The 24,071-nt window shown below is 42.4% G+C and overlaps 1 protein-coding gene across 1 annotated transcript in view; it reads right to left on the reverse strand.

The window, feature by feature from the left end:
* Nucleotides 1-177: 177 nt before the first annotated feature.
* The window catches only part of RSU1 (Ras suppressor protein 1), a 101,087-nt gene continuing 77,193 nt past the window's right edge, over nt 178-24,071 (reverse strand). The window contains exon 9 of the mRNA XM_084858992.1: nt 178-1,088. Within this exon, the coding sequence (XP_084715118.1) occupies nt 986-1,088 (103 nt within the window). The 3' untranslated portion in view covers nt 178-985. The remainder of the gene's footprint in view (nt 1,089-24,071) is intronic.

A 24,071-nucleotide genomic window follows, 5' to 3' on the forward strand; every position in this document is an offset into this window, starting at 1 on the left:
ACATGTCCCCCGAGAATACTTCTTTTGCAACTGTGTTTGCCTACTCAACACCAGTTTAGTTTTAATGCACTCACAAAGACGTATCACATATAATTGAAAATACTTTCTCAGAAAGAAATCAAATAATCTAAAATATCTAGGGAAGGGGGGGAAAGGAATGGAGAGGAGAGAGCAACATATGGTAGAAAAAGAGTTTTTATTAACAAATGTAAAGTATTACATAAAATATGAATGATACATGGTCTGGTGCAGCAATAAAGTGTAGGCAGCTGGGTGAATTAGTTAAGCCAAAAAGATGACATTTCATACATGTTTCAAGAGCATATAAAATGGCTTATGGTAGATTAAATGGCTACATGATTTAAGCAGTAATTGGTAACGATTATAATAGTGGATTAGAGTGCAATCCTAACTAGATAGGCAGCCACTTCTGAACTTGGAGGTGACCACCTATCCAAAGCAGGACAGGGGAAGCATGGAGATGATCGTTCTCTCCGCGCTCCTCCTGCCCTGCTTTTTTGGCTAGACAGCCGATGGCGGCTGTCTAGCTGCAGAAACATGGAGCAGGGAAGGAGGCTGCCGTACGACACGTCGGATGTGTTGTACATGCAGCTACGCTCTCCCTGCCCCAGAACACCCCTTTTCAGCCGCTCTGTGCTCCTCTTGCGAGCGCAGAGGACGGGGCTTCCAAGGCAGCGCAGAAGTAGGGGGAGGTCAGTTTTCCGGGAACTGACCTCACAGTGCGGGCTCCGAGGCTGGTTCCCAGAAAACCAGATATCCTATGGCCGTCTAGCCGCGGTCTAGCGGCCATAGGATTGCTCCCTCCAATAAGTAAGTCGGTTTATAATTTGTGAATAGCTGTGGATATAAAAAAACATATTCTTGCTTTTATTTTATAAAATAACATTTTCTTTTGGTAAATATGTAAAAAAAAAAATTACATGCAAGACAAAGTATTTTCAAAGAATGGTATATGCCGTGTGGTTTATTTGTTCTTGGCAGCTAGAGGCTTACGACTGATCTTCTTGGACTTGTCGTTGTTCTTCTTTGGAGGTTCGGGGTTTGCTTGCATGTGTCTGCCATAAAGGCTACAAAGAAAGAACACAAAGACTGTTGGTGTCCAATCACCGAACTCAAAGCTTTCAAATACAGCATGTAAGACATTTCCTCTAAAAAAGCAAGAGCGTAGTTTCATTCAAAATGATCAGTTCTGTATGGTTTGAAATTCCAACTACATCCAAACCAAGGCCTAAGAGATTTTACACAGCTGTTGGAAAAACAAAACAAAACCAAGCTCCTTACATTCTTAACCTTTGGAGGCACTGACAAAAATTGGGTTGAACTGGCAAGATAGAGTGCTGATGTAAAGGAAAGTGAGCTTGCTGCTGAACCAGAATACTCGAGGGCTTGATAAAGTGACACAGAGCAACAGTGTCAAACTCTTCTCTGGCTGCTCACACATGATGGATTGTAGGAAGAGAGCTACCAACACATCAATGCCACATTAATACAGACCCCTGATTAAATGTTGACAAAGTATCCTACAATTAAGATTGCTGGCACTCACAGGAAAGCTAAATAGACTATAAGGCTGAAAGGGTTTACACTGAAAACCAGAGAGCAATTAATGGATAATTTATGAGTAATTCCTACTTAAGCCAAAATTAAAAGCCTTCAAGACAAACAGGATGCAAATGCAAACTTGCTTTGTTAACAAAGTGCCTTTTTGGAGGTTGCCTCGTGTGTCTAGGGAGAAAAAGATCCCTAAACTTTGGACAAGGTGCTTTCATCTGTAAAGCCGACCACCTGCTTACTTGATCCTTGCCCATCTTGGCTCATTGTGAGCTGCAGAGAGAGATTGGATGAGGGGATCATGGAGGTGGTGAATGCCTCCCTTGAGGAGGGAGCGATGCCATCAGCTCTCAAGGAGGCAGTGATAAGACCGCTCTTAAAGAAGCCCTCCTTGGATCCTCAAGTTCTGAACAACTTTCGCCCAGTCTCGAATCTGCCATTTTGGGGCAAGATCATTGAGCGTGTGGTGGCGATGCAGTTGAAGGCACACTTGGAAGAAGCCGATTATCTAGATCCATTTCAATCAGGTTTCAGGCCTGGACATGGGACAGAAACGGCATTGGTCGCTTTGGTGGATGATATGAGGAGGGCTTTGGATAGGGGTGAATGCTCCTTCCTTGTTCTCTTCGACCTCTCAGCGGCTTTTGATACCATTGACCACGATATCCTCTTGGACCGCCTGGAGAGGATGGGAATTGCAGACATTGTATTACGGTGGTTCCGGTCCTTCCTCTCCGGCAGGTACCAGAGGGTAGCACCGGGAGAGGAGGTGTCAGACCCATGGTCGCTCACATGTGGGGTGCCACAGGGTTCCATTCTCTCCCCGATGCTATTTAACATCTATGTGAAGCTGCTGGGGGCTATCATCAGGAGGTTTGGGGTGCGGTGTCATCAATATGTGGATGACACGCAGCTCTACCTCTCATTCAAATCTTCACCAGGGTTGGATGTGGAATCCCTGTCCAAATGTCTGGAGACGGTGAATGGCTGGCTGGGGAGGAATAAGCTGAAGCTGAACTCTGACAAGACTGAGGTACTTCTGGTGGGAGACAAGAGGAGGTTGGGGGATGTTGACCTGGTGTTGAATGGGGTACGGCTACCCTTGAAAGACCAGGTCCGCAGCCTGGGGATCATTTTAGACTCCCAGCTGTCCATGGAGGCTCAGGTGTCAGCCGTGAGCCGGACAGCGTTGAACCAACTCCATCTGATACGGCGGCTGCGCCTCTACCTTCCCGACCATCTGTTCCCATCGGTAGTAAATGCCCTGGTCTCCTCTCGTCTACACTACTGTAATGCACTCTACGTGGGGTTACCCTTGAAGATGGTTCGGAAGCCACAGCTGGTGCAGAACACGGCGGCTCACCTGATTAAAGGCAGCCCCCGGCGTGATGTACCGCTGAATAGCCAAAACTCTCTGGGCGGTTCACAAACATTAAAACCACAACGCGCAGCATAAAATAATATAAAATATGAAAGCTTAAAACTACAGTATAAAAGTACAAGCAGAATAAATCCTAGCAGCAATGCAGAGATTTAAAATACAGTTTTAAAATAGCAGAGCTAAAAGAGTAGAGTGCTAAAATGCTAGGAAAATAAAAAGGTCTTCACCTGGTACCTGAAAGCGTACAACATAAGTGCCAGAAGAACCTCTCTAGGAAGCTCATTCCACAGCTGGGGTGCCACAGAAGAAAAGGCCTTCTTCCCACTAGCCACCCAGAATAAATTATTATTCTTACTATTACCATCCAGTAACATGCCAGAAGTAGGGAGGATGGAGAGGGCCTGTAGTTCAGTGGTAGAGCACATTCACTGTATGAAAAGAAGTCCCAAATCCAATCCCAGGTAGGGCTGGGAAAAACCTGTCCCTGTGATGTTGGGGAGATATTGCCAGACAGACAATACTGAGCTAGATCAGGGGTGTAGAACCTTAGGCCCAGGAGCCAAATCCAGCCATTCTAGGGTCCCCAGATGGCCACATCCCTTCCCCTGGCTCTACCCCTTTTCCCTGACCACCAATAGCTTGGAGGTTTCCTGGCTTTTGTGCAGTTTTTTTCCCCAGTCTAAAAGGTTGAAATGCCTCTATGAAGCCTTAGTTATTGGCAGTAAGGGCTTTAAGCTGCAATATACCAGTATGTTTTGGTATTTTTAGCCATGCCTCTTTTGCCTTCAGCCCCACCACTGGAATGTGCCCCCGAGAGCTTCTCTGAAATGGAATTTGGCCCTCGAGCTGAAAGATGTTTGACACCCCTGAGCTAGATGGATCAACAGGGTCAGTATAAGGCAGCTTCATTTTCCCTTATGAGTAATTCACTCGACCAGCCTGGTAGCGCTTTTTGTTGGGGCCTGGTTGAGGAAACAGGGGGTGCACCCATCCCAAAGGGCCCTTCGCTGACCATCTTGTTGTTGGTCCACTACCATCACTCCCACAGCATATCCCAAGAGGGTAAGAGCCAGGGAGAGAAATGGCGCATACATGTGTGCAGGAAACATGTGTGCAGGAAAAGGGGCCGTGGCATGGAATCTCAGGATGCAGGAACTGGGATATGCACTGCAGTGAGGTTGCTAAGTCAGGGAGGTGCAGAAGGTTAAAAGAAAGGGTGTACAATTTGAGAACAAGTTAATAAAAATATAAATGTAGCTTTATATGAGCTTGAATGGATTTAAGGTACAATGATCAAGAAGCATTTTGGACTAAACCAATATTGATGTGGTGCAAGTCTCCCTGTACTGTGGTTTCTGTCCCCAAACCCCCACTTCACAAAACCTTTTCATATCATCAGTCCCACAAAGTACAGTGGGCCTAATAGTGAAACTGAGGGTCTCCAAACATCTGGTCGGCCCAAGAAATTCCACCTTATTATAGAATCTAGTCTTTTCCCAGTGAATTTTCTGGAAAGAGGAGATTCATAAATGTTAGAATGATCATGTGGTAGCAATGATGAAAGTAAGCCATTATTGATTTGTAATGACAGGCTGGTAAAATAGATCAGGATTATAAAACTAGTTATGAACAGGATATCACTTAGAGTGGTGCATGGCCACAATTTGATAGGTCACACTATCAACCCCTTGAGCATGGCAAGGCCAAAAGAATGGCCACTGAGCTAGGAACAACACATCATTCTATCTTCTGATTTAGTCTGATGGATGCATGTAAGGATCAGTATCTATATAGCATACACCAAAACTGTCTGAAATTTAAAATTAATTTATAAATAAAGCCACATTTGGGGTAATCCTAACAGTATTTAATTGGTCCTCCATTACCTCTTTACATGCTTCAATTATTAGTGGTTGATTATTAAAGTAGCCAAGAATGCAAATTGTTCCTTCCACAAGCACCAATTGGTGCAGAGATGTTAATTTTTAAACGGGATGCTACATGCAAATCTCCACGGAGCAATAATGAGATTGCAGCATAATACCAAGATTTCATGTCTTTCAGGCATCTGTAATTATCCTGCGTGGCAACTAAAAAGTTGCTGGTGTTACAGTCATAACTGATAAATGGCACTATCTTTCTCAAGAACAATGCAGCCAAAGCTACAGTGCTGGGTGCAGCTTCCTCATTAAGGAAAAGGGCAAATAGTTTACTAGGGGATTTTAATGTCAGTCTGAAAATACATTTAAAACCTCAGTAATAAGATTTTCCAGTTTTTCGTTTCTTCAACGTAGAGTTGGTTATAACCATGCACTTTCCAACAAACACCAGCATATGTAATATGTAAATCTTAAAAAGAAGAGGAAGGAAGTCCCCCCAACTAGCTAAAGAGTCTGCTACGTTCTCTACCCTGCCCCACTGAGGGTAACAAATGAGAGCATGCTGGCTGCAACAGCAAAACTAACAATAAGGGAGAAAGATGCTCATTAAACTTCATCATTCTGTCCACTTTAATGATGCCTTTACTTAATAAAAATTCCCTAAGCAGTTGCAAGGATATTAGGCAAGGTCTTTGGTTATGTATCAGGGGTCTAAGCTGTCACTAGCAGGCATGCAGTTCAGGAGGGGCACTCCCAAGAGGAAAGAGCAAATACAGCCTCCTTTGTAATAAATGCAGAGAGAATCAATAACTGCAGCTTGGTACATTACTTAAGCATTTAAGAAAATAGGTGATCTGTCTAAATTAAAGTACGAAGTGCTAAATGCTGCGATTTAACACATAAATCACAGGGCTTGAAAACCTCAGATGTTGAAGCTATAAATCGTGTTATTAAGGTTCATAACTTTAAAAAGGGCTATTAAAGGGGCTAGAAAATGTGAATGTATTTTTAAAGTATTTTTACCCCCTCCAGATAACTCCTTTTGCTAAGCTCTGCAACATTCAGTAGTGCAAAGCTATGATTTCTGAAAAGAGCAGGGTAAAGAGAAACAGTGAACAAGCTTAACATTTGTACAGATTTGATGAACATGGGGAAAATGTCCTATGTGTATGTATGAGTTAGTTTCGGCTAATTTTGGATGAAAGATTTTCGTGGGGTTTTTTTAGTAGCAAACACATGACTGACTGGCTGATGAAGCCTTTTCCTTAGGTTATGAATATGTGGCAGTGCAAGATCCTACATTAGAAATAGGAAACTTTAGTCCTTAGCATTATTTATAGTCAGATCCCACTATGTCTCCCTAGGGGAAAATGTATTACTTTCTCACTGCATGGTTATGCCACACACTCAATCCTGGAGAAAGTGCCGTTTTTAGGTATTATAACAGCACATCCAAGTGGAATAACTTGCAGAGCAAAATGAAAATATTCCTGCAGACTGCAGGATAAACACGCCGGTCTCCTCTGGCCAGCCCCAGACATATTTCACAACATTGGCTTAATGCCATGAGATTTTTGTCTATTGCAGGATAGTATACCTAGATTTTCAACCTTAGGCCCACTACAAAAGCTACGCAGGTCCTTCAAAACTGAAAAGCATGAAGACAGCTTTTCAACTTTATAATAATACTTGGTATGTTATACTAAGAATCCCTAAAGAATCACACAATTTGAAAAGAACCCCCTTGGATTCTGTAATTACAGCTGCAATCTTAAACACAGTTACTAGGAAATAAGTTCCACTGAACGAGGTAACACAGCAGAACTTGCTTCCAAGGATTGTGAAGCATGCAATGTTTTCAAAAGTCTAGAGTCCTGATTCCCCACGTATTGCCCATAAAGCAAAAGTGGAATAATCATTAAGTTATTTTGATATTTGCATGAGGTAATTCCTGTACAACAAAGACTTCCAACTTTTATACTCCTTGGAGCCCCTCCAGGTATGTACGTTTGGGGCCAGGACTCACTTCACATATGGTTGGTCCTGTAATGTTGGTATCCACAAGAATTAAGCACATCACTGGTATGAAGAACAGATACATGTCTAGTGTGAAGTTACTGATGAGAGGTGGTCAAGGAGAAGGGTTGTAGTTCAGTGGTAGAGCATCTGCTTTTCATGCAGAAGTTCCTTGGCATATCTCCAGGTAGGGCTAGGAAAGACTCCTGCCTGTAATCCCGGAAAGCTACTGCCAGTCAGAGAAGACAATACTGAGCTAGATGAAACAATGGTCTGACTTAATAAAAGGCAGCTCCCTATATTCCAGTTTCTTTAGGTTCTATTTCTTACTCACTGTTTTCTGTCAATCATCTATATACTACAAAGAAAATTCTTTTAGGCCGCAATCCTATGCACGTTTAAACAAAAAAAGTCCTACAACTCTCAACATTCCTCAGTCAGCATGGCTGCCTGAGGCATGCTGGGAATTGTAACTTTCTTTCTGTCTAAAAATGCATTGGATTGCACCCTTACATAATGTTCAAGGGCTACAAATTTGACCAGTGGATGATGGGTGAAATGCAGCTCAACTAAAACGAGTGGAAATGATGCCACTGGTTTCAGTGAGGAGACTGTGCACATGGTGAACCTTTTCTGTTGGCTCTTGTGGGAAAATAAAGAAAATGGTGTCATCATTGATCTTGGTAATGGGAACCAGGTGTGAATATCTGGAGGAGTCTGGATCTTGACACTGTTTTATCATAGTAGTTGTTAGGTCATTCAAATCTTCTACATCCCAAAGATAGACTATACAAAATACTGAGCTATAATCCTTGCCCCTATATAGGATACTTAATATATTAATATATCATTAATTATATATTCTTATTCTGTTCAGTTTAGCTTTTCATCCTGCTATGCAATGCCACTGCAACAGACAGCAGAGCTGTCGTAAGAACGTAAGAAGAGTCCTGTTAGATCAGACCAAAGGCTAATGTAGTCTAGTTTCCTGTTTCCCAGTGCTTGACCAGATGCCTTTGGGAAGCCCACAAGCAAGACATGCGAGCAACTGCCCTTTCTTGCTCGTGTACCCCAGCAACTGGTTTTAAGAGGCATACCACCTCCAGTACTGGAGTTAATATATAGCTATTTATAGCTGTATCCTCAATGAATGTGTCTAATCCCCTTTTAAAGCTATCAGAGTTGGTGGCCATCACTGCATCTTGTGGTAGCACATTCCATAGTTTAACTACATGCTGTGGGAAGAAGCACTGCCTTTCATAAGTCCCAAATCTCCTGCCATTCAGCTTCATTGGATGACCTCCAGGTTCTAGTGTTGTGAAAGAGGGAGAAAAACGTCTCTCTATCCTCTTTCCCCACACCATGCATAATTTTATACATCTCTTACAAAGTGTAACATAAGCCAAAAATATAAAAGCAACCCTTTATGAGAAGTTCTCTGATTACTTCAGATTGAGAATCAAACTAGATATGACATGCATGTAACATTTCCCCAATGGCCTTTTTATATAGGGAAAAAGCTTCTTCTGGAAAGGTGATCAGGAACAGAGAAGTGCCAAGGGGGTGAAGATACAAAATCCTTTTCCCTCCACTAATTCCCTGCTCTAAGTAGCTCCTTTGGTAGCAATACTTCCTCCTTTACATGTTCTCCTCCTTTAAAGAGAGAGAGAGAGACATGGGGGAAAGAGACATTTACTCAGTTTGCACGTCATGGCTACCCAGGGTTAAAATAAACCCTGGGTTGCCATGAGCAAGCATGCTGGCTCCCACCCGTCCTCTGCCACTGAGCTAAACAACCCAGGGATGCTCTGTCTTTGGGTTGCTGTCCATGACATCCGCACCCGAACTTGTAGATTGTTGCAGGAGAAACAACCCACACTTATAACCCAAGAACAAATCATGTATTACAAGTGTGGGTTGTTCCTCCCACAACAACCCACAATTCCAGGTTCAAATGTCATGGACAACAACCCAAGGACAGAGCATCTCTGGGTTGTTTAGCTCAGCAGGTAGCTCAGAGCCAGAATGCTCTCTTGCTCCTGCTTTGATCACAATGACCCACAGTTTAACAAACCATGGTTGTTGCAGCATGTGAACTGGGCCATTGTCTGTCCGATTTTAAAAGGCCATCCATTTTATTATCAAGAAACTGTACTTAAAGCTCCTACATATTATATTGGCATGAACCGTCCCTAAAACGTTTAAGAGCAGTGGTTTAGCCTCACAACAATTTGTGAGGAAGGTTAGGCTGAGAGAAAGAGAGTGTATTAGAAGATGTCATAGCTGGGCGGGATTTGAAACTGGGTGCAACACAACACACGGGCCCTGTGCACCACACTAACTCTTCTGTATGCCTAATTCATGTGTTATTGGAGTGACACTGCTCTTTAAAAACAAAAACAAACCATTTAAAAGTTGGCAAGCGCTCTCGCCAGAATGGATGGACACCAATGCATGGAATAAGACCAGCTGCAGAAACAGTACTAATTTCTTTCTGGCAAAACGGCTGAAAGAGAAGGATACCAGCTCTGACAAAATATATTTTGTCAACTGAGCATTATATGTTTGGAGGGATTTAGTACTGTTCTCATTATCGTGGTCTGCATTAAATGATGGTAGAAAGCCTAGAGTGTGGGATATAAGTCATCTTTACAACTTTACAAGACGGAAATGTAGATATCCAAGTGTAATTAGATTCAGGTTCCAATCCCTTGGTAATTCTCATATCCAATCTTAAACTCGCATTTTAAATTGCATGCCACATCTTTTTCTTTTACATTTCATAAAATGAAATCTTGAAAAAGCCTGATATCATAATTGTGTTTATTGAGAACGGTTCGCTAATTAGCAGGCATTCCCATTATCAGCTTATATGGTGCCTCAGATGCACCCACATGTATATTATACAAGCTTGTGTCAAAACAGCAGAGGTTGGAAGAAGGGTCCTTTCTCCATTTATTCATCAGCACTTTCAAAACAAAGCAACACACCATTAATTAGGGAATAATACAGATATTATAGAGGGCCTCAGCGATTTTTCATAGAGGCAAGACTGATTGAGAGTCTATTCAGGTGTGCCCCTCACTCTATGCCAGCCAATAATCTTTATAGTAGAACTGCAGTGAAAATGTCACTTACTGTAATGAACACAGATCATAAGTTAAGCCTCACAGACACATAATACACAGATTATTTTTCATTAGAGTTTTTCTTCATTTGTTACATTTTCAAAGGTAGTCGGGGAATAACTACCAAGCTAATCAGCCCCTTATTACTTAAAATTATAGCATTAAAATGAAACTGAGCAATATGCAAACATAAACATTGCCTGAGGTGATACTGATGTTCACAGTCTGATATTTAGCTTTTTAGAGTGTCTTAAGTTTCTACAGGTGACATCTAAAACCTAATGAGAGGATAACACATCAAATTGATGAGGAAATGTTACATCACTGACTAGGCTAGGATGACCCACCCTGAAGTTTTTATGGACCTTGTGGTGCTCAGTTAACATATCCAAGACAGTTATAATGCCAGGTCCACCTTACTTTACCTAGGTGTCTCCATGGAATCCTAAACTGTGCGTAGGTGTTGCAGTTCACCAGAGTGGGGATGAAAATGGGATGTTTGTACAAAAAACTCTGTGGCATGAATTTGCCTTCTCTAAAGACTGCTTCCTATAATACAGGCTTGGGAGACACCCCCCCCCCCACCAAGCGAACTGGGAGGAATGGAAAAGAGCAAACTGGGAAATAAATTCCCATTTAGGGAATTCCCAATTCCACTTACACATAAAGCAGGGTCAGGGATGAAAAAGGCCCTCAGAGCTCTGAACTTATGTCACAGTCACCCTCTGCAGATGAAGAAAACCCCTCAGTTGCAATTAAGACAACATGAAAGATAATTTGCACAACATTAAAGATAATTTGGAGAGCCAGAGTGGTGTAGTGGCTAGAGTGTTGGACTGGCAGTTGGGAGATCCAGGTTCTAGTCCCCACTCAGCCACAGAGGCTCACTGGGTGACTCTGGGCCACTCACAGACTCTCAGCCAAACCTACCTCACAGGGTTGTTGTTGTGAGGATAAAATGGAGAAGGAGGAAGAAGATTATATACACTGCCTTGGGCTCCTTAAGGAGGAAAAAAGGCAGGATAGAAATGTAATAAATAAATAAATAAATAAATAAATAAATAAATAAAGCATGTGAAATATGAAAACAGAATGGCTGTTAAACAATAACATTAGTGGGCAGTATCCTATACTGCTGCTATGCTCCCACTGTTTCTTTTGCATCAGTTGGAGTGGCCATTAGTGCAGCGTGGATTTTGGGGTTCTCAAAGTAAGCCCGGAAATGCTCGTTTCCAGATCAGGACAGGTCAGCAGAGCTCCTTTCTGCAAGATTGTTTAGAATTGGACAACATTGTATTGGTACTGATGCTGGATCTGGATCTGTTAAATAAAGTTAATGTAAACTGAGATAGTCCAAATGCATTTAAAAAAAACCCTGTATTCATATACAATACATTAGCATGTCTTACATGGCTATTTTATTTGCTCATTTATACTGTCACTGAAAAGTATTACTCTTCAATATTCTTGGCCGAATGGTTGAGAATCACTTGCTATGGTTTACTATTGGTAACCTTGAAAGAAAGTACATAAAAGAGTTTTATGTCTGCACTTCTGATGTAGTGTTATTGATTAGTAATATAAGTTGAAGCTGCAACACATATTCAGGTAAAAGGAATGCGTGCTTATGAGTAAAACAAAAATCTACATACAGAAATACATAGGAATATCAAACATTTCTCGTATTTCTGCCAACATGTTTAAATAACCCCAAAAAGAAAAAGATCCTTGATGCGTCCATTTGCTGATTGATGATCATAGGGAGCGGAGACCCAAGCATGAAATCTTAATCCTGAACACATTTTCACCTGCAGCCAAATCACTAGGGAAAGACTCAGTCAAGCAACTCCATTCTGCAAAGTTTGTGACAATGGTGACAACTTGGCACTGGATTTAACTAGTTTATCTATATGTCGATGTTCAAATATTTACTACTGCACTGCAGTTCACACTGACATCCAGCAATATCAGTTCACGTTTTATCTCAACGTGAATTAAAACGTGAATGCTTGCAGGGTGTATTTTTAAGAAAGGTGTACAATATATATTTCATCCCAATGGAGTTTAGTATCAAACACACTTGCTACTACCTATTACACCACCTAAAATTAATCTCCAGCTTTGCTCTTATGAAGACTATCATGATTCTCTTTACTTCTGCTCTCTGCCTACTCAGGAACAGGTGAGTTTCACCCAAGGCAAGAGACAGATCTGAGTGAAAGGATATTAGCGAGCTATATTTGTATATCAAAGGCAGGGGTATCTTTAGAGGGGTTTGATATGGGTATAGGGGGGTTAATGCTAATGTGCAATAGGGCAAGTAGGGAAGATGGGTATATTAGGCGCTTGCTAATGCTTAGAGGGGTAACAGAGGATTAAGGGCTTAATTGATGCTACATATGTTATTAGGTGGGACTGTATATATCTTTAAGGGTGAGATGGCTCTGAATGAGGGTTATCACAGGGCATCTGGAGGTTGAGGAACGCAACTGGTTCCAACTGGTTTGAAGAAAAGGAGGAGGAGAAAGGAGTCATTTGACCAAAGAAATGGGGAGCTAAGGTACCTTTTGGGGTAAACAAGATACATCAGTAATAGGAAGGGATTTCTGGGAAATGTGTCATGAAATAAGCGCATGAAGCAACGTGGACAAATGAAAAGGATAATTTCAGGATATGCATTAAGAAGGACGTTACCAACTTTGAGAGGGTACACAGAAGAGATCTGGGTCATCTTCCTTCTTTACTCTGGGCTGAGCCTGATACACTGAGGTCTATACTTTAGGCCTTGGATGAAGCCGGGGTTCGGAGTGGAGGAGAGAGTCCCTTCACCCTTCCTGGTAAAGTACAAGTGTGAGTATGGCTTTGCTTGGCTGAAGGTTTGTGTGCTTGTTAAACTTTATTTTTCTTTAATAAATACATTACGCTTATGTCATTCTTTTAGTCCTTATTTATAGAACTTAAGTAAATCTGAGTGAATGTGAACACTCTTATCACAGTCCCCAAAGGAACCTAACCTATAACATCAGGGCCAAGCTGAGGCTGCTCAAAGTAGGTGTACCTAGGTATGCAATACCAGCGACCCCAAAATCTTAGCCTCCAGTTTTTCCCTTACATGAGTAATAGCTAGCCTTTTTGTTTTCAGAAATGGGGGATCAGTAATTGCTTCTTTGTCCTATAATGTTGGAGATAATCCATTACCTGTAACACCTACCAGTAACTGCTTCATTCAGTTGCAATCTTATCTTGAGACTGAGGGTGCTTCCAAATGAAGGCATTCCTAGCCCAGCCAATCAAAAGGCATTGTACAGCCCTTCCAATCTGCAGGGTTACAAAATGGCCACCTAAAGTTGATATTGGGGTGTTGAACCTTTTTCAGCACAAGGGCTAAATTCCATTTTTGAGAAGCTCTCTCAAGCTGCATTCCAGCAGTGGGCAGATTCAAAGGCAAAAGGGGTGGGGCCTAAACTCCCAGCAGAGTTTAGCTTAAAGCTCTTACAGCCAGGAACTGAGCCTTAGGAGAGGCATTTCAACATTTTAGAATGGGAAAACACGGCGCAAAAGCTGGGAAACTACCAAATGATTGGTAAGTGGTGGAAAGGGGGTGGACCCGAGGGAAGGGGACATCTGGGGAAACCCAGAGGGCTGGATTGGGGCCCCAAGTAGGCCAGATTTAGCCCATGGGTCTGAGGTTTTACACCGCTGGTTTACAGAGATTGGGTTTGCACAACATGCTAACCCACACTAAGTGGTTTGAGTGTGGGTTGTTGTTGAACTGTGGGTTAGTGTGTTCTCTTAACCCAAGATATTTTCCGCAGCGTGGCTTGTTAGCCGTGCTCGAACAAGCCACTTTAAGAACCCATGGTTTGTTGTTGGGTTGTTCAGGGTAATTAACAAGCCACACTGCATGATTAACAAGCCACCCTGCAGAAAATGTCCTGGGTTCCAGAGAACACACTAACCCACAGTTCAAAAAAAAAATTCATGGTTCAACAACAACCCCCACTCAACCACTGAGTGTGGGTTAGTGTGTTGTGTGAACAACCCCATAGTCTCTGTTTTGTAAAATATTGTCCGAAGGCTTGGAGAAAAAGCTGGGCAAGGGGCTGTAATCTCAAACATGCTTATTTAGAAGCAAGTTCCAATGAAATCTATGGGACTGATTTACTAAGGATTGGGGTACCAGTGGGGACAGGGTGTGCGCTAAATGTTCCACACTCAGTGATGCTTCTGATTATTTGGCTCCATCCCAAATAACCACTCCCCAAACCATGTAGCTGTATTTAATTAATACAGAATTTATGGTGCAGATGGTTGGTGCTTTGTTAGAATCTGAGAATAGCAGGTGCAAAATAGGCCAGGTGATATCATTTATTGGACCAACCTCAAAGCTCTTCTTATGGTCAGGTACAGAAGTGGAAACTGTAGCTAATTCTCTCAGAAAGTGAGATTAGTTTACTGTGTATGTAGCCAAATGCAAAACATGTTCCGTCTTCCACCAGAGTGTACGTTTTCCAGCTAGGAACAGATGCTTTATTAGAATAACTGAAAAACTCAAATGCTCCAGTCTAGCAATTTCTTGTAAGATGCAGAGGCTCCAGTAACATATAGATCTCACTCACCCACAGGGACTCTCTTAATCATTTCAGTGCAAGTGCACAAGCATGTACTTGCCAAACTGTACTTTCCAGTTAGCTCGTAGTTCACACAGGAGTTCCATGAATACTCTGGAACTTACATGGAACTCTGGACCAGTATGTCCTAAGTATGTCCTTTCCGTACATTTTGACAAAGAGCTGTGTAACTCAAATAGCTTGACTATTACTACATCATCATGAGATAGCTGAATTTGAGGTAAGTTGAGGTAGTGGCTTAACTTAAACGCAAAGGTAGCTGAGTTATCATGTAAAAAGAAAGATGGTGATACTCCCATTGGCTGGCGAAATACATACATAAACAATGGACAATTTTAGAGTTTAAACTTTCAAACTATTAACACAACCTTCCTGAACCTTGTGCCTTCCAGATGTGTTGGACTACAATCCCCATCATGCCCATCCATGCTGGCTGGGCATGCTTGGAGTTGTAGTCCAACTCCCAGCATGCCGGGTTGGGGAAGGCTTTATTAGCATCCCAGAAGCCCAAGTTACAAGACTGAGGTTATATCTAAACACACCAAATAATCTTGGAGATTTCCTGAGAGGTGCAATGCTGTTCAAAGCTAATTAGTGAGGTTTTCACAATGGCTATGCATATCTTTGCAAATAAAATGCCTTTACTTAGAGCCAAACTAACATTAAATGGATATGTTTATTTTTCATGATTCCTTTTTTAAAAAAACTCTAAATAGCAGCCATGGGGAAGCCCAACGGTAATCTTCCTGAACCATGATCTCAACAAAAATCGCCCTCCAAAGAAGCTACTTGGCATGGTAGGGAAGCTGCCATTTGTGCCAATGACACCTTCCCTCCTGTTCCACCTATCAGCCAGGCTAGATTTGTGCCAGGATTGTGGTGCAGTAAGAAAGAGTAAACCCCACTCCCATGTACCAAAATCCCAATCGTGATCAGGGTTCCTCATGGCTGATATTTAAAGGTTTTTTAAAATAAAGAATCACATGGTGCTAAATTATGCATTATAACATAGCATGTCATTTAGCTCTTCAATGTTAATAGTACCAGCCAAATCCTGGTCACTGAGAGATTTACAGCACAATCCTATATATGCCTACTCAAAAGTCAGTCCCATTGAATTCAAGGGAGCTTTTCCCCAGGTAAGTGCGTACAGGATTGTAGTATAAGTTTTTGTTCTTGATTTAGAAGATCTATGATGGGATCTCCTGATTTCCTTTTCTTTAAACCAGAATTTAAAGTTGGCTTATGAATTCTGGCTTGTCTTGGAAGCACTTAATCACAATTCCCATTCTGCATGTAATGGGAAGCTATGTTTAAGTGCTGAATCATGGCTTGTTTTCCCACTCATGTCAACGAACAGACTCCATGCATCCATGTGCTGCTTGTTCATATCCTGGCTTATTAAAGCAGGATCTTTCGCTTTCTATTAGGTGAGAACGCAGCCGCTATCAATGTATTTATAACATCAGATTTCCCCCAAAACATTAATATAAAGCAAAACAGTTTCCAGATAGCAAAGTATGTCAGGTAATTCCAGTTAGTTATAAGGTTTAGAACTCGGGAAAAAGGTATAACTGATTGACAGTGAACTTCAGGTGTGACTGACTTAAGTGATAAATGACTGAATGTTAAAACAATAATTAAGATAATGGTATTGGCAGCTGCTGCTATTTGTTGGAGTAGATGCAGACACTGAAAAGAGTTCAGCTTAGAACTGAAAAGAAGCTTCAATTTTTTTTTGATACTTTTGTAATTCCTTTTGTAATCTTGTGTGGGGGGATGTCCCCTTCATTGATCACTGCCTTGTTGTGGCAAAGGGGCTTGCGTAGCTCAGTGAAGCCATAAGCTATGCCGTGCAGGGCCACGCAGGACAGACAGGTCATGGCAGAGAGTTCTGACAAAATGTGGTCCACTGGAGAAGGAAATGGCAACCCACTCCAGTATTCTTGCCAAGAAAAACCCATGGAACGTATCACAAGGCTAAAAGAGATGATGCCGGAAGATGAGCCCCTCAGGTCGGAAGGTGTCCAATATACTACTGGCGGAAGAGAAGAGGGAATTTCCAAGTAGCACCAGAAAGAGTGAAGCGGCTGGGCCAAAGCCGAAGGACACTCAGCTGTGGATGTGTCTGGTGGTGAAAAGAAAGTCCGATGCTGTAAAGAACAATATTGTTTAGGAACCTGGAATGTAAGATCAATGAATCAAGGTAAGCTGGAGGTGGTCAAACATGAGATGGCAAGATTGAACATCGACATCTTGGGAATCAGCGAACTAAAATGGACAAGCATGGGTGAATTTAATTCAGGTGACCATCATATCTACTACTGTGGGCAAGAATCCCTTAGAAGAAATGGAGTAGTGCTCATAGTCAACAAAAGGGTGGAAAAAGCAGTACTGGGGTACAATCACAAAAACAATAGAATGTTCTCAGTATGAATCCAAGGCAAACCATTCAACATCACAGTAATTCAAGTCTGTGCCTCAACCACTGAGGCCGAAGAAGCTAAGGTTGATCAGTTCTATGAAGACCTACAACACCTTCTAGAAATAACACCAAAAAAAGATGTCCTCTTCATCATCAGGGATTGGAATGCTAACGTAGGAAGTCAAGAAATCACCAGGATAACAGGCAGGCATGGCCTTGGTGTACAAAATGAAGCAGGACAAAGGCTAATAGAGTTTTGCCAAGAGAACACGCTGATCACAGCAAACGCTCTTTTCCAACAGCACAAGAGGCGACTCTCCACATGGACATCACCAGATGGTCAATATCGAAATCAGATTGATTATGTCCTTTGCAGCCAAAGATGGAGAAGCTCTATACAGTCAGTCAAAACAAGACCTGGAGCTGACTGTGGCTCAGATCCTGAACTTCTTGTTGCAAACTTTCGGCTTAAATTGAAGAACGTAGGGAAAACCACCAAACCATTCAGGTATGACCTAAATCATATCCCTGATGAATATACAGTGGAGGTGAGGAATAGATTTCAGGGATTAGATCTGATAGACAGAGTGCCTGAGGAACTATGGACGGAGGTCCGTCACATTGTTCAGGAGGCAGCAACGAAATCCATCCCAAAGAAAAAGAAATGCAAGAAAGCCAAGTGGCTGTCTGATGAGGCTTTACAAGTCGCTGAGGAAAGAAGGGAAGCGAAAAGCAAGGGAGAAAGGGGAAGATATACCCAAGTGAATGCAGAGTTCCAGAGAATAGCAAGGAGAGACAAGAAGGCCTTCTTAAATGAACAATGCAAAGAAATCGAGGAAAACAACAGAATGGGAAAGACTAGAGATCTCTTCAAGAAAATTGGAGATCTCAAGGGAACGTTTTGTGCAAAGACGGGCATGATAAAGGACAAAGAAGGCAGGGACCTAACAGAAGCAGATGAGATTAAGGAGAGGTGGAAAGAATACACAGAAGAACTATACAGGAAAGATCTGAATGTCCCTGATAGCCATGATAGTGCGCTCACTGAACTTGAGCCGCACATCCTAGAGAGTGAAGTCAAGTGGGCCTTAGGAAGCATTAGTAACAACAAAGCTAGCGGAGATGACAGTATTCCAGCTCAGCTGTTTAAAATCCTAAAAGATGCTGCTGTTAAGGTGCTGCACTCAATATGCCAACAAATTTGGAACACTCAACAGTGGCCACAAGACTGGAAAAGGTCAGTTTACATTCCAATTCCAAAGAAGGGCAACACCAAAGAGTGTTCAAACTACCGCACAATTGCGCTCATTTCACATGCCAGCAAGGTGATGCTCAAAATCCTACAAGCTAGGCTTCACCAGTATGCGAACCGAGAACTACCGGAAGTACAAGCTGTGTTTCGAAGAGGCAGAGGAACTAGAGATCAAATCGCCAACATTCGCTGGATCATGTAGAAAGCGAGAGAATTCCAGAACAATGTCTATTTCTGCTTCATTGACTACGCTAAAGCCTTTGATTGTGTGGATCACAACAAACTGTGGCAAATTCTGAAAGAGATGGGGGTACCAGACCACCTTACCTGTCTCCTGAGAAACCTGTACGAGGGTCAAGAAGCAACAGTAAGAACCAAATATGGAACAACTGATTGGTTCAAAATTGGGAAAGGAGTACGACAAGGCTGCATATTGTCGCCCTGCTTATTTAAGTTATATGCAGAGTACATCATGAGAAACGCTCTCATCGGGTTGGATGAATCACAGGTCGGAATTAAGATTGCCGGGAGAATTATCAACAACCTCCGATACGCAGATGATACCACCCTAATGGCAGAAAGCAAAGAGGATCTAAAGAGCCTCTTGTTGAGGGTGAAAGAGGACAGTGCAAAAGCTGGTTTGAAACTCAACATTAAAAAAACGAAGATCATGGCATCTGGCCCCATCACTTCTTGGCATATGGAAGGGGAACAAATGGAAGTAGTGACAGATTTTGTTTTCTTGAGCTCCAAGATCACCGCAGACAGTGACTGTAGCCATGAAATTAAGACACTTGCTCCTTGGGAGGAAAGCTATGGCCAACCTAGACAGCAGAGTAAGAAGCAGAGACATCACCTTGCCGACAAAGGTCCGTCTAATCAAAGCTATGGTTTTCCCAGTAGTAATGTATGGCTGTGAGAGCTGGACTATAAGGAAGGCTGAGCGCCGAAGAATTGATGCTTTCGAACTGTGGTGCTGGAGAAGACTCTTACGAGTCCCCTGGACTGCAAGGAGGTCAAATCAGTCCATCCTAAAGGAAATCAACCCCGAGTGCTCCTTGGTAGGACAGATACTGAAGCTGAAGCTCAAATATTTTGGCCACCTAATGCGAAGAGAAAACTCTCTGGAAAAGACCCTGATGCTGGGAAAGACTGAAGGCAAAAGGAGAAGGGGATGGCAGAGGATGAGATGGCTAGATAGCATCACTGATGCAATGAATATGGACTTGAGCATGCCCCGGGACAGAGCACAGGACTGGAAGGCCTGGCGTGCTACAGTCCATGGGGTCACAAGGAGTCGGACACAACTGAACAACAAGTGGGGGGAGGGGACACAGTTGTAGAGCACGTATGTTGCATGCAGAAGGTCCCAGTTTGAATCACCAGCATCTCCAGTAAAATGGACCAGGTAGCAGATGATGGGAACAAGCTTAGGGTAGGCAATACTGGGCCAGACGGACAAATAGTCTTAGCTGGAATAAGGTAGGCACCTACTTTTCTATACTGAGATATTTTCTTTCACTTTGGTGGTTAAGTATGATAGTAATCCCACTGTTATACATTTTAATAATACATACGTACCTATGTTCATCCATATGCGCGTGCGCACACACACACACACACACATATTAGAACTCTCACATATCAATGGCAAAAGGTTCCCAAATGCAGCATTACAGCACAAAATTAAAATGTTTTACATGCCAAAATGGTCAGGCAATACAAAATCCATAATTCCTGCCTTCAGGGGCTTCAACTGGCTATGGAGACACGAGGATACAAGAGGATCAGCCAACAAATCCTTTAGCATTTCCACCATGGACATGGGGAGAGGAGAAGGTGGTCAAGGCAGAGATCAACACAAAGAGTAACCTTCCGCAATTGTGCCTACGCCTGTTCCTCCTCCTCCTCTTCTTCTTCCCCACCTGTCTCTTACCTGGCCAAAGCATAATGGCACAGGCAGGAAGTGGAGCTGTAGCAGCCATGGCTGGAGCACTCTTACACCATCTGCACTGCATGCAATGTATCAACCAGATGCTACAGCTGGGCTCTTTTACTGCTTGGAAGCATTGCCAACACAGTCCAGCCATGTCTGGACAATCACATTTGGCTTAATAAGCTAGGATATGCACAAGCTTTTGGACCACACATGCAACCCCTTCACACCTCCCTTTACATGAACTGAAAGTCTTTTGATTAACTATAGATCACTGTTTAATCTAAAGTGGGAAATTATGGTTAACTGTTTTGGAATAATACAGGACATGAAGCCATGGTCTGGAGTTGGCTTAATATCTGGGCTTAGGTTTGGGGAATTTCCCATAATATCCAACTATTTGAATTGAAGGAGATACATCCAGACAATGTCAACTGAACACATAAAATATGTTTACCAGTCTGGGTGAAAAAGGAAACTACAGTTAAACGAAAGGCTTCCGGCTAAAGGGAGCCTAATGGGAGCAGTAAAGGGAGCAATAAACGGGCTATGCGTGTTCCTATAGGGCTCACTCACATCTAGATTTATTAAGCTGAGATATGATCATCTAACACATGCAGTTAAAGCAACCTTTAAATGGCTGATGCTCCCTCCACCTCCTCTATAGAATAGTTTGATAACTATGACAATATAAATATTCAGGATGCTTTTGTCATTTAAATAAAGCTGAAATTAATATATGTATTAAATTAATACATATAAATTTAATTTAAATAAATATAGCATCACACATACACATATACACAACACAATGCAGCCTCCCCAAGCCTGGTGTCTTCCAGATGTTTTAGACTAGACTTTCCATAATTTCTGACCATTGGCCATGCTGGCTGGTGCTGATGGGAGTTGGAGGCTGAAACATCTGGAGGACACCAGATTGGAGAAGGCTGATATACGTAAAGAGACTCACCTTTTACTGTAAAAAACAACAACCCTGAATTGATAACTTTCAATACCACTTACAACTCAGGATGGTCCTGCGCACCACTATACTGTAATCTTATGCCATAATCTTAGGTTTGGGGAATTTCCCATAATATTCAACTATTTGAATTGAAGGAGATACATCCAGACAATGTCAACTGAACACATCATAAAATATAGTGACTTGTTGAAAGGATTATAAGATATCATCTTGTTGAATAGAAAAAGGAGGATATTAGATACCCTTAAGAATGATGGATATGCTTCAACTAAAGTGAAAATTTCAGCTAGATGCACGGGTATCTGAAACATCTGAAAAATGTTTACAGCCGTCAGATGAAAATCTAATACTGCATTATGGCAAAAGCATTCATTATATCACTTAGGCCAGGCTAAGGCAAGAAGCATTTTAACCTGCTGCTTTTACAAAACAAAATAGCGATGTGAACAGAAAATGAGTAGCATCCCAAAAGGTAGGCTTTAGCTAAAATAAAGTATTAATGGCACACACTGAAGATCATGCAACATGGATGAATTATCCCTTTACTAACTTCAAACACACATCCTCAGAAGTGGTTATAAAGCAGCAAAAGGTGGATTTTTCTGGTATCCAATCTATGCTGATAAATGAACAGGGTTGGTGGTGGGGGAAGAAATCTAACCTTTATTTGTGATGGTGGTGCATTTGTTAAGAACTAAGGAAGTAGTGGGCATTCATGGATGTAAACCAGAAGACCAATTCACCCCGCCACTTTCTCCATAAGACAGTGTCCACAAGTACATAGCTGTGTGAAGAAACATTAGTTGCGTGAGCCAAGCAATACAAGAAGCCAGGTGGCAGCCCATTCTGTGATCGCAGCTATCTGTCACTGCGACAGGAATCACTATTACTCTCTCAGTGGCTCACACAAACATTTTGCTAAGCAGTTGCGTACCAGTGTGCACACTCGTGTAAGAAGATATACAAGGGAGGGGACCCCTGCATCCATAAGTTGCCTATGATCCTCACTACAATATGAATCTGAAGAATCAGCTTTAGCCACTCTCAAGCAACGGAGAAATAATTGAAAAGGGCTTTTACATCACCTGAGAAGCCATGACCAGGGGGACAACACAATGCATGGTTAAGGGACATATAAAGAACCTTGTTCAACTTAAATGTTACATGTCCATGTTTTCATAAAATCATGCTTCAAGACAAATTATGTTCTACAAGCTCCCTCAAGAAAGCCTTAAAACAGAATGGCAGTCTTCTCCCTCCCACCATATCATCCATCAAGTAATGTTACCAACAGTATAAAAGTAACTAACACAAATAAAGACTAGGGCTCTGTGCATTTAAAAACTATCAGGATGAAAAAGAATATGGTTTTATGTATACAATACATATTTTACTTTATAGATGCCTGAAAACAAGGTATTATACATACACTAATGTAAAACCTGAAACAGTAGAAAGACATTCAGAATATAATCTATGGGTAATGGACGAGAAGGCTATGAAAGGCTACTAGTCTTACGGCGCAATCCTATGGGGATAGGACTCCGAACTCAGAGGTGACCGCCTATCCAACACAGAGCAGGAGAAGCACGGGGGGATTGTCTCCTCTGTGCTTCTCCTGCCCTGCATTTGCGGCTAGACAGCCGATTTCAGCTGTCTGGCCACGGGAAGTCAGAGCGGGGGCGGTGGCAGCTGGATGACACATAGGATGTATCGTAGTGGCATTTCCGCCTTCCCCTCCCCAATCCTGGGTACGCCCCTTTTGCACTGCTCCACACTGCTTGAATGAGCGCGGAGTGTGGGGCTGTTCCATGCTGCCTATGAGTCAGTGCGGGGGGGGGGGGGAGATCAGTTCTCAGGGAACTGACCTCGGAGCGTGGGCTCAAAGGTTGGTTCCTTGAAACCGATGTATCCTATGGCCGTCTAGCCGCTGACTAGTGGCCATAGGATTGCTCCCTCCATGGCTATATATTAGTTCTGGTATCGGAGGCAGTCTGCCTCTCAATACCAGTTGCTGGGGAACACAAGCGGGGCAGTGCTGTTGCACTTGAGTCCTGCTTGTTGGCTTCCCATAGGCATTTAGTTGGCCGCTGTGAGTCGAACAGAACTGTTGAGTCCAGTAGAACAGAATTGCAGGACTAGATAGGCTCTTCTTATGCTTATCAACATTTGCAAATGTTAGCTATTGACCAGCAGACAGGAGCTGCAATCCTATGCACACTACATTGGAACCAGACTTACATCATGCTAGGAATAGACCCATTGAAATCAATGGGACTTACATTAGTCATGACTAAGTGGGGATCAAACACACTGACATGGGACAAGCTTCACTGAATGAACTGGGACTTGCTTCTGAGTAAAGATGCATAGGATTGCACAGTAAATCATCCTCGTCTGCTTGCAGTATTGTGCATTTCTTCCACACCATTATTGCGAAGGTTCAGGCGGCATTTATTGCACTAATAGCCCAATCTTGCATGTCTCCACTCAGGATTAAATCCCAGTAGTTCAATGGGACTTAGTGTCTAGTAAGCATGCTCAGGATTTCAACCTAAACCTAAGTCAGACCAATAGTGAACAAATCCACACAGATGATCCACTTACAGCTCCATCCTATGAACATTTACTCAGAAGTAAGTCCCACTGAATTCTACTGGACTTACTTGCAAGTGTGCACAGGACTGTTAGCATCACTTTGGAAGCTAACCGACCTCACCATCTGAATATGGTTGCATGTAGTGCATCACATGAAAAATTTGAATGACTGGGTGCTCAGGCATATAATGCAGGATAACACTGTGTGTTCAACTTATTCTTACCATCAGCAGCAGCAACTGAAAGTTTACGTTATACAAAAAGTGT

This window comes from Heloderma suspectum, chromosome 5 (assembly GCF_057233095.1).
Source record: "Heloderma suspectum isolate Gila_16-S chromosome 5, 16-S_ref, whole genome shotgun sequence".
Lineage (NCBI taxonomy): Eukaryota > Metazoa > Chordata > Lepidosauria > Squamata > Helodermatidae > Heloderma > Heloderma suspectum.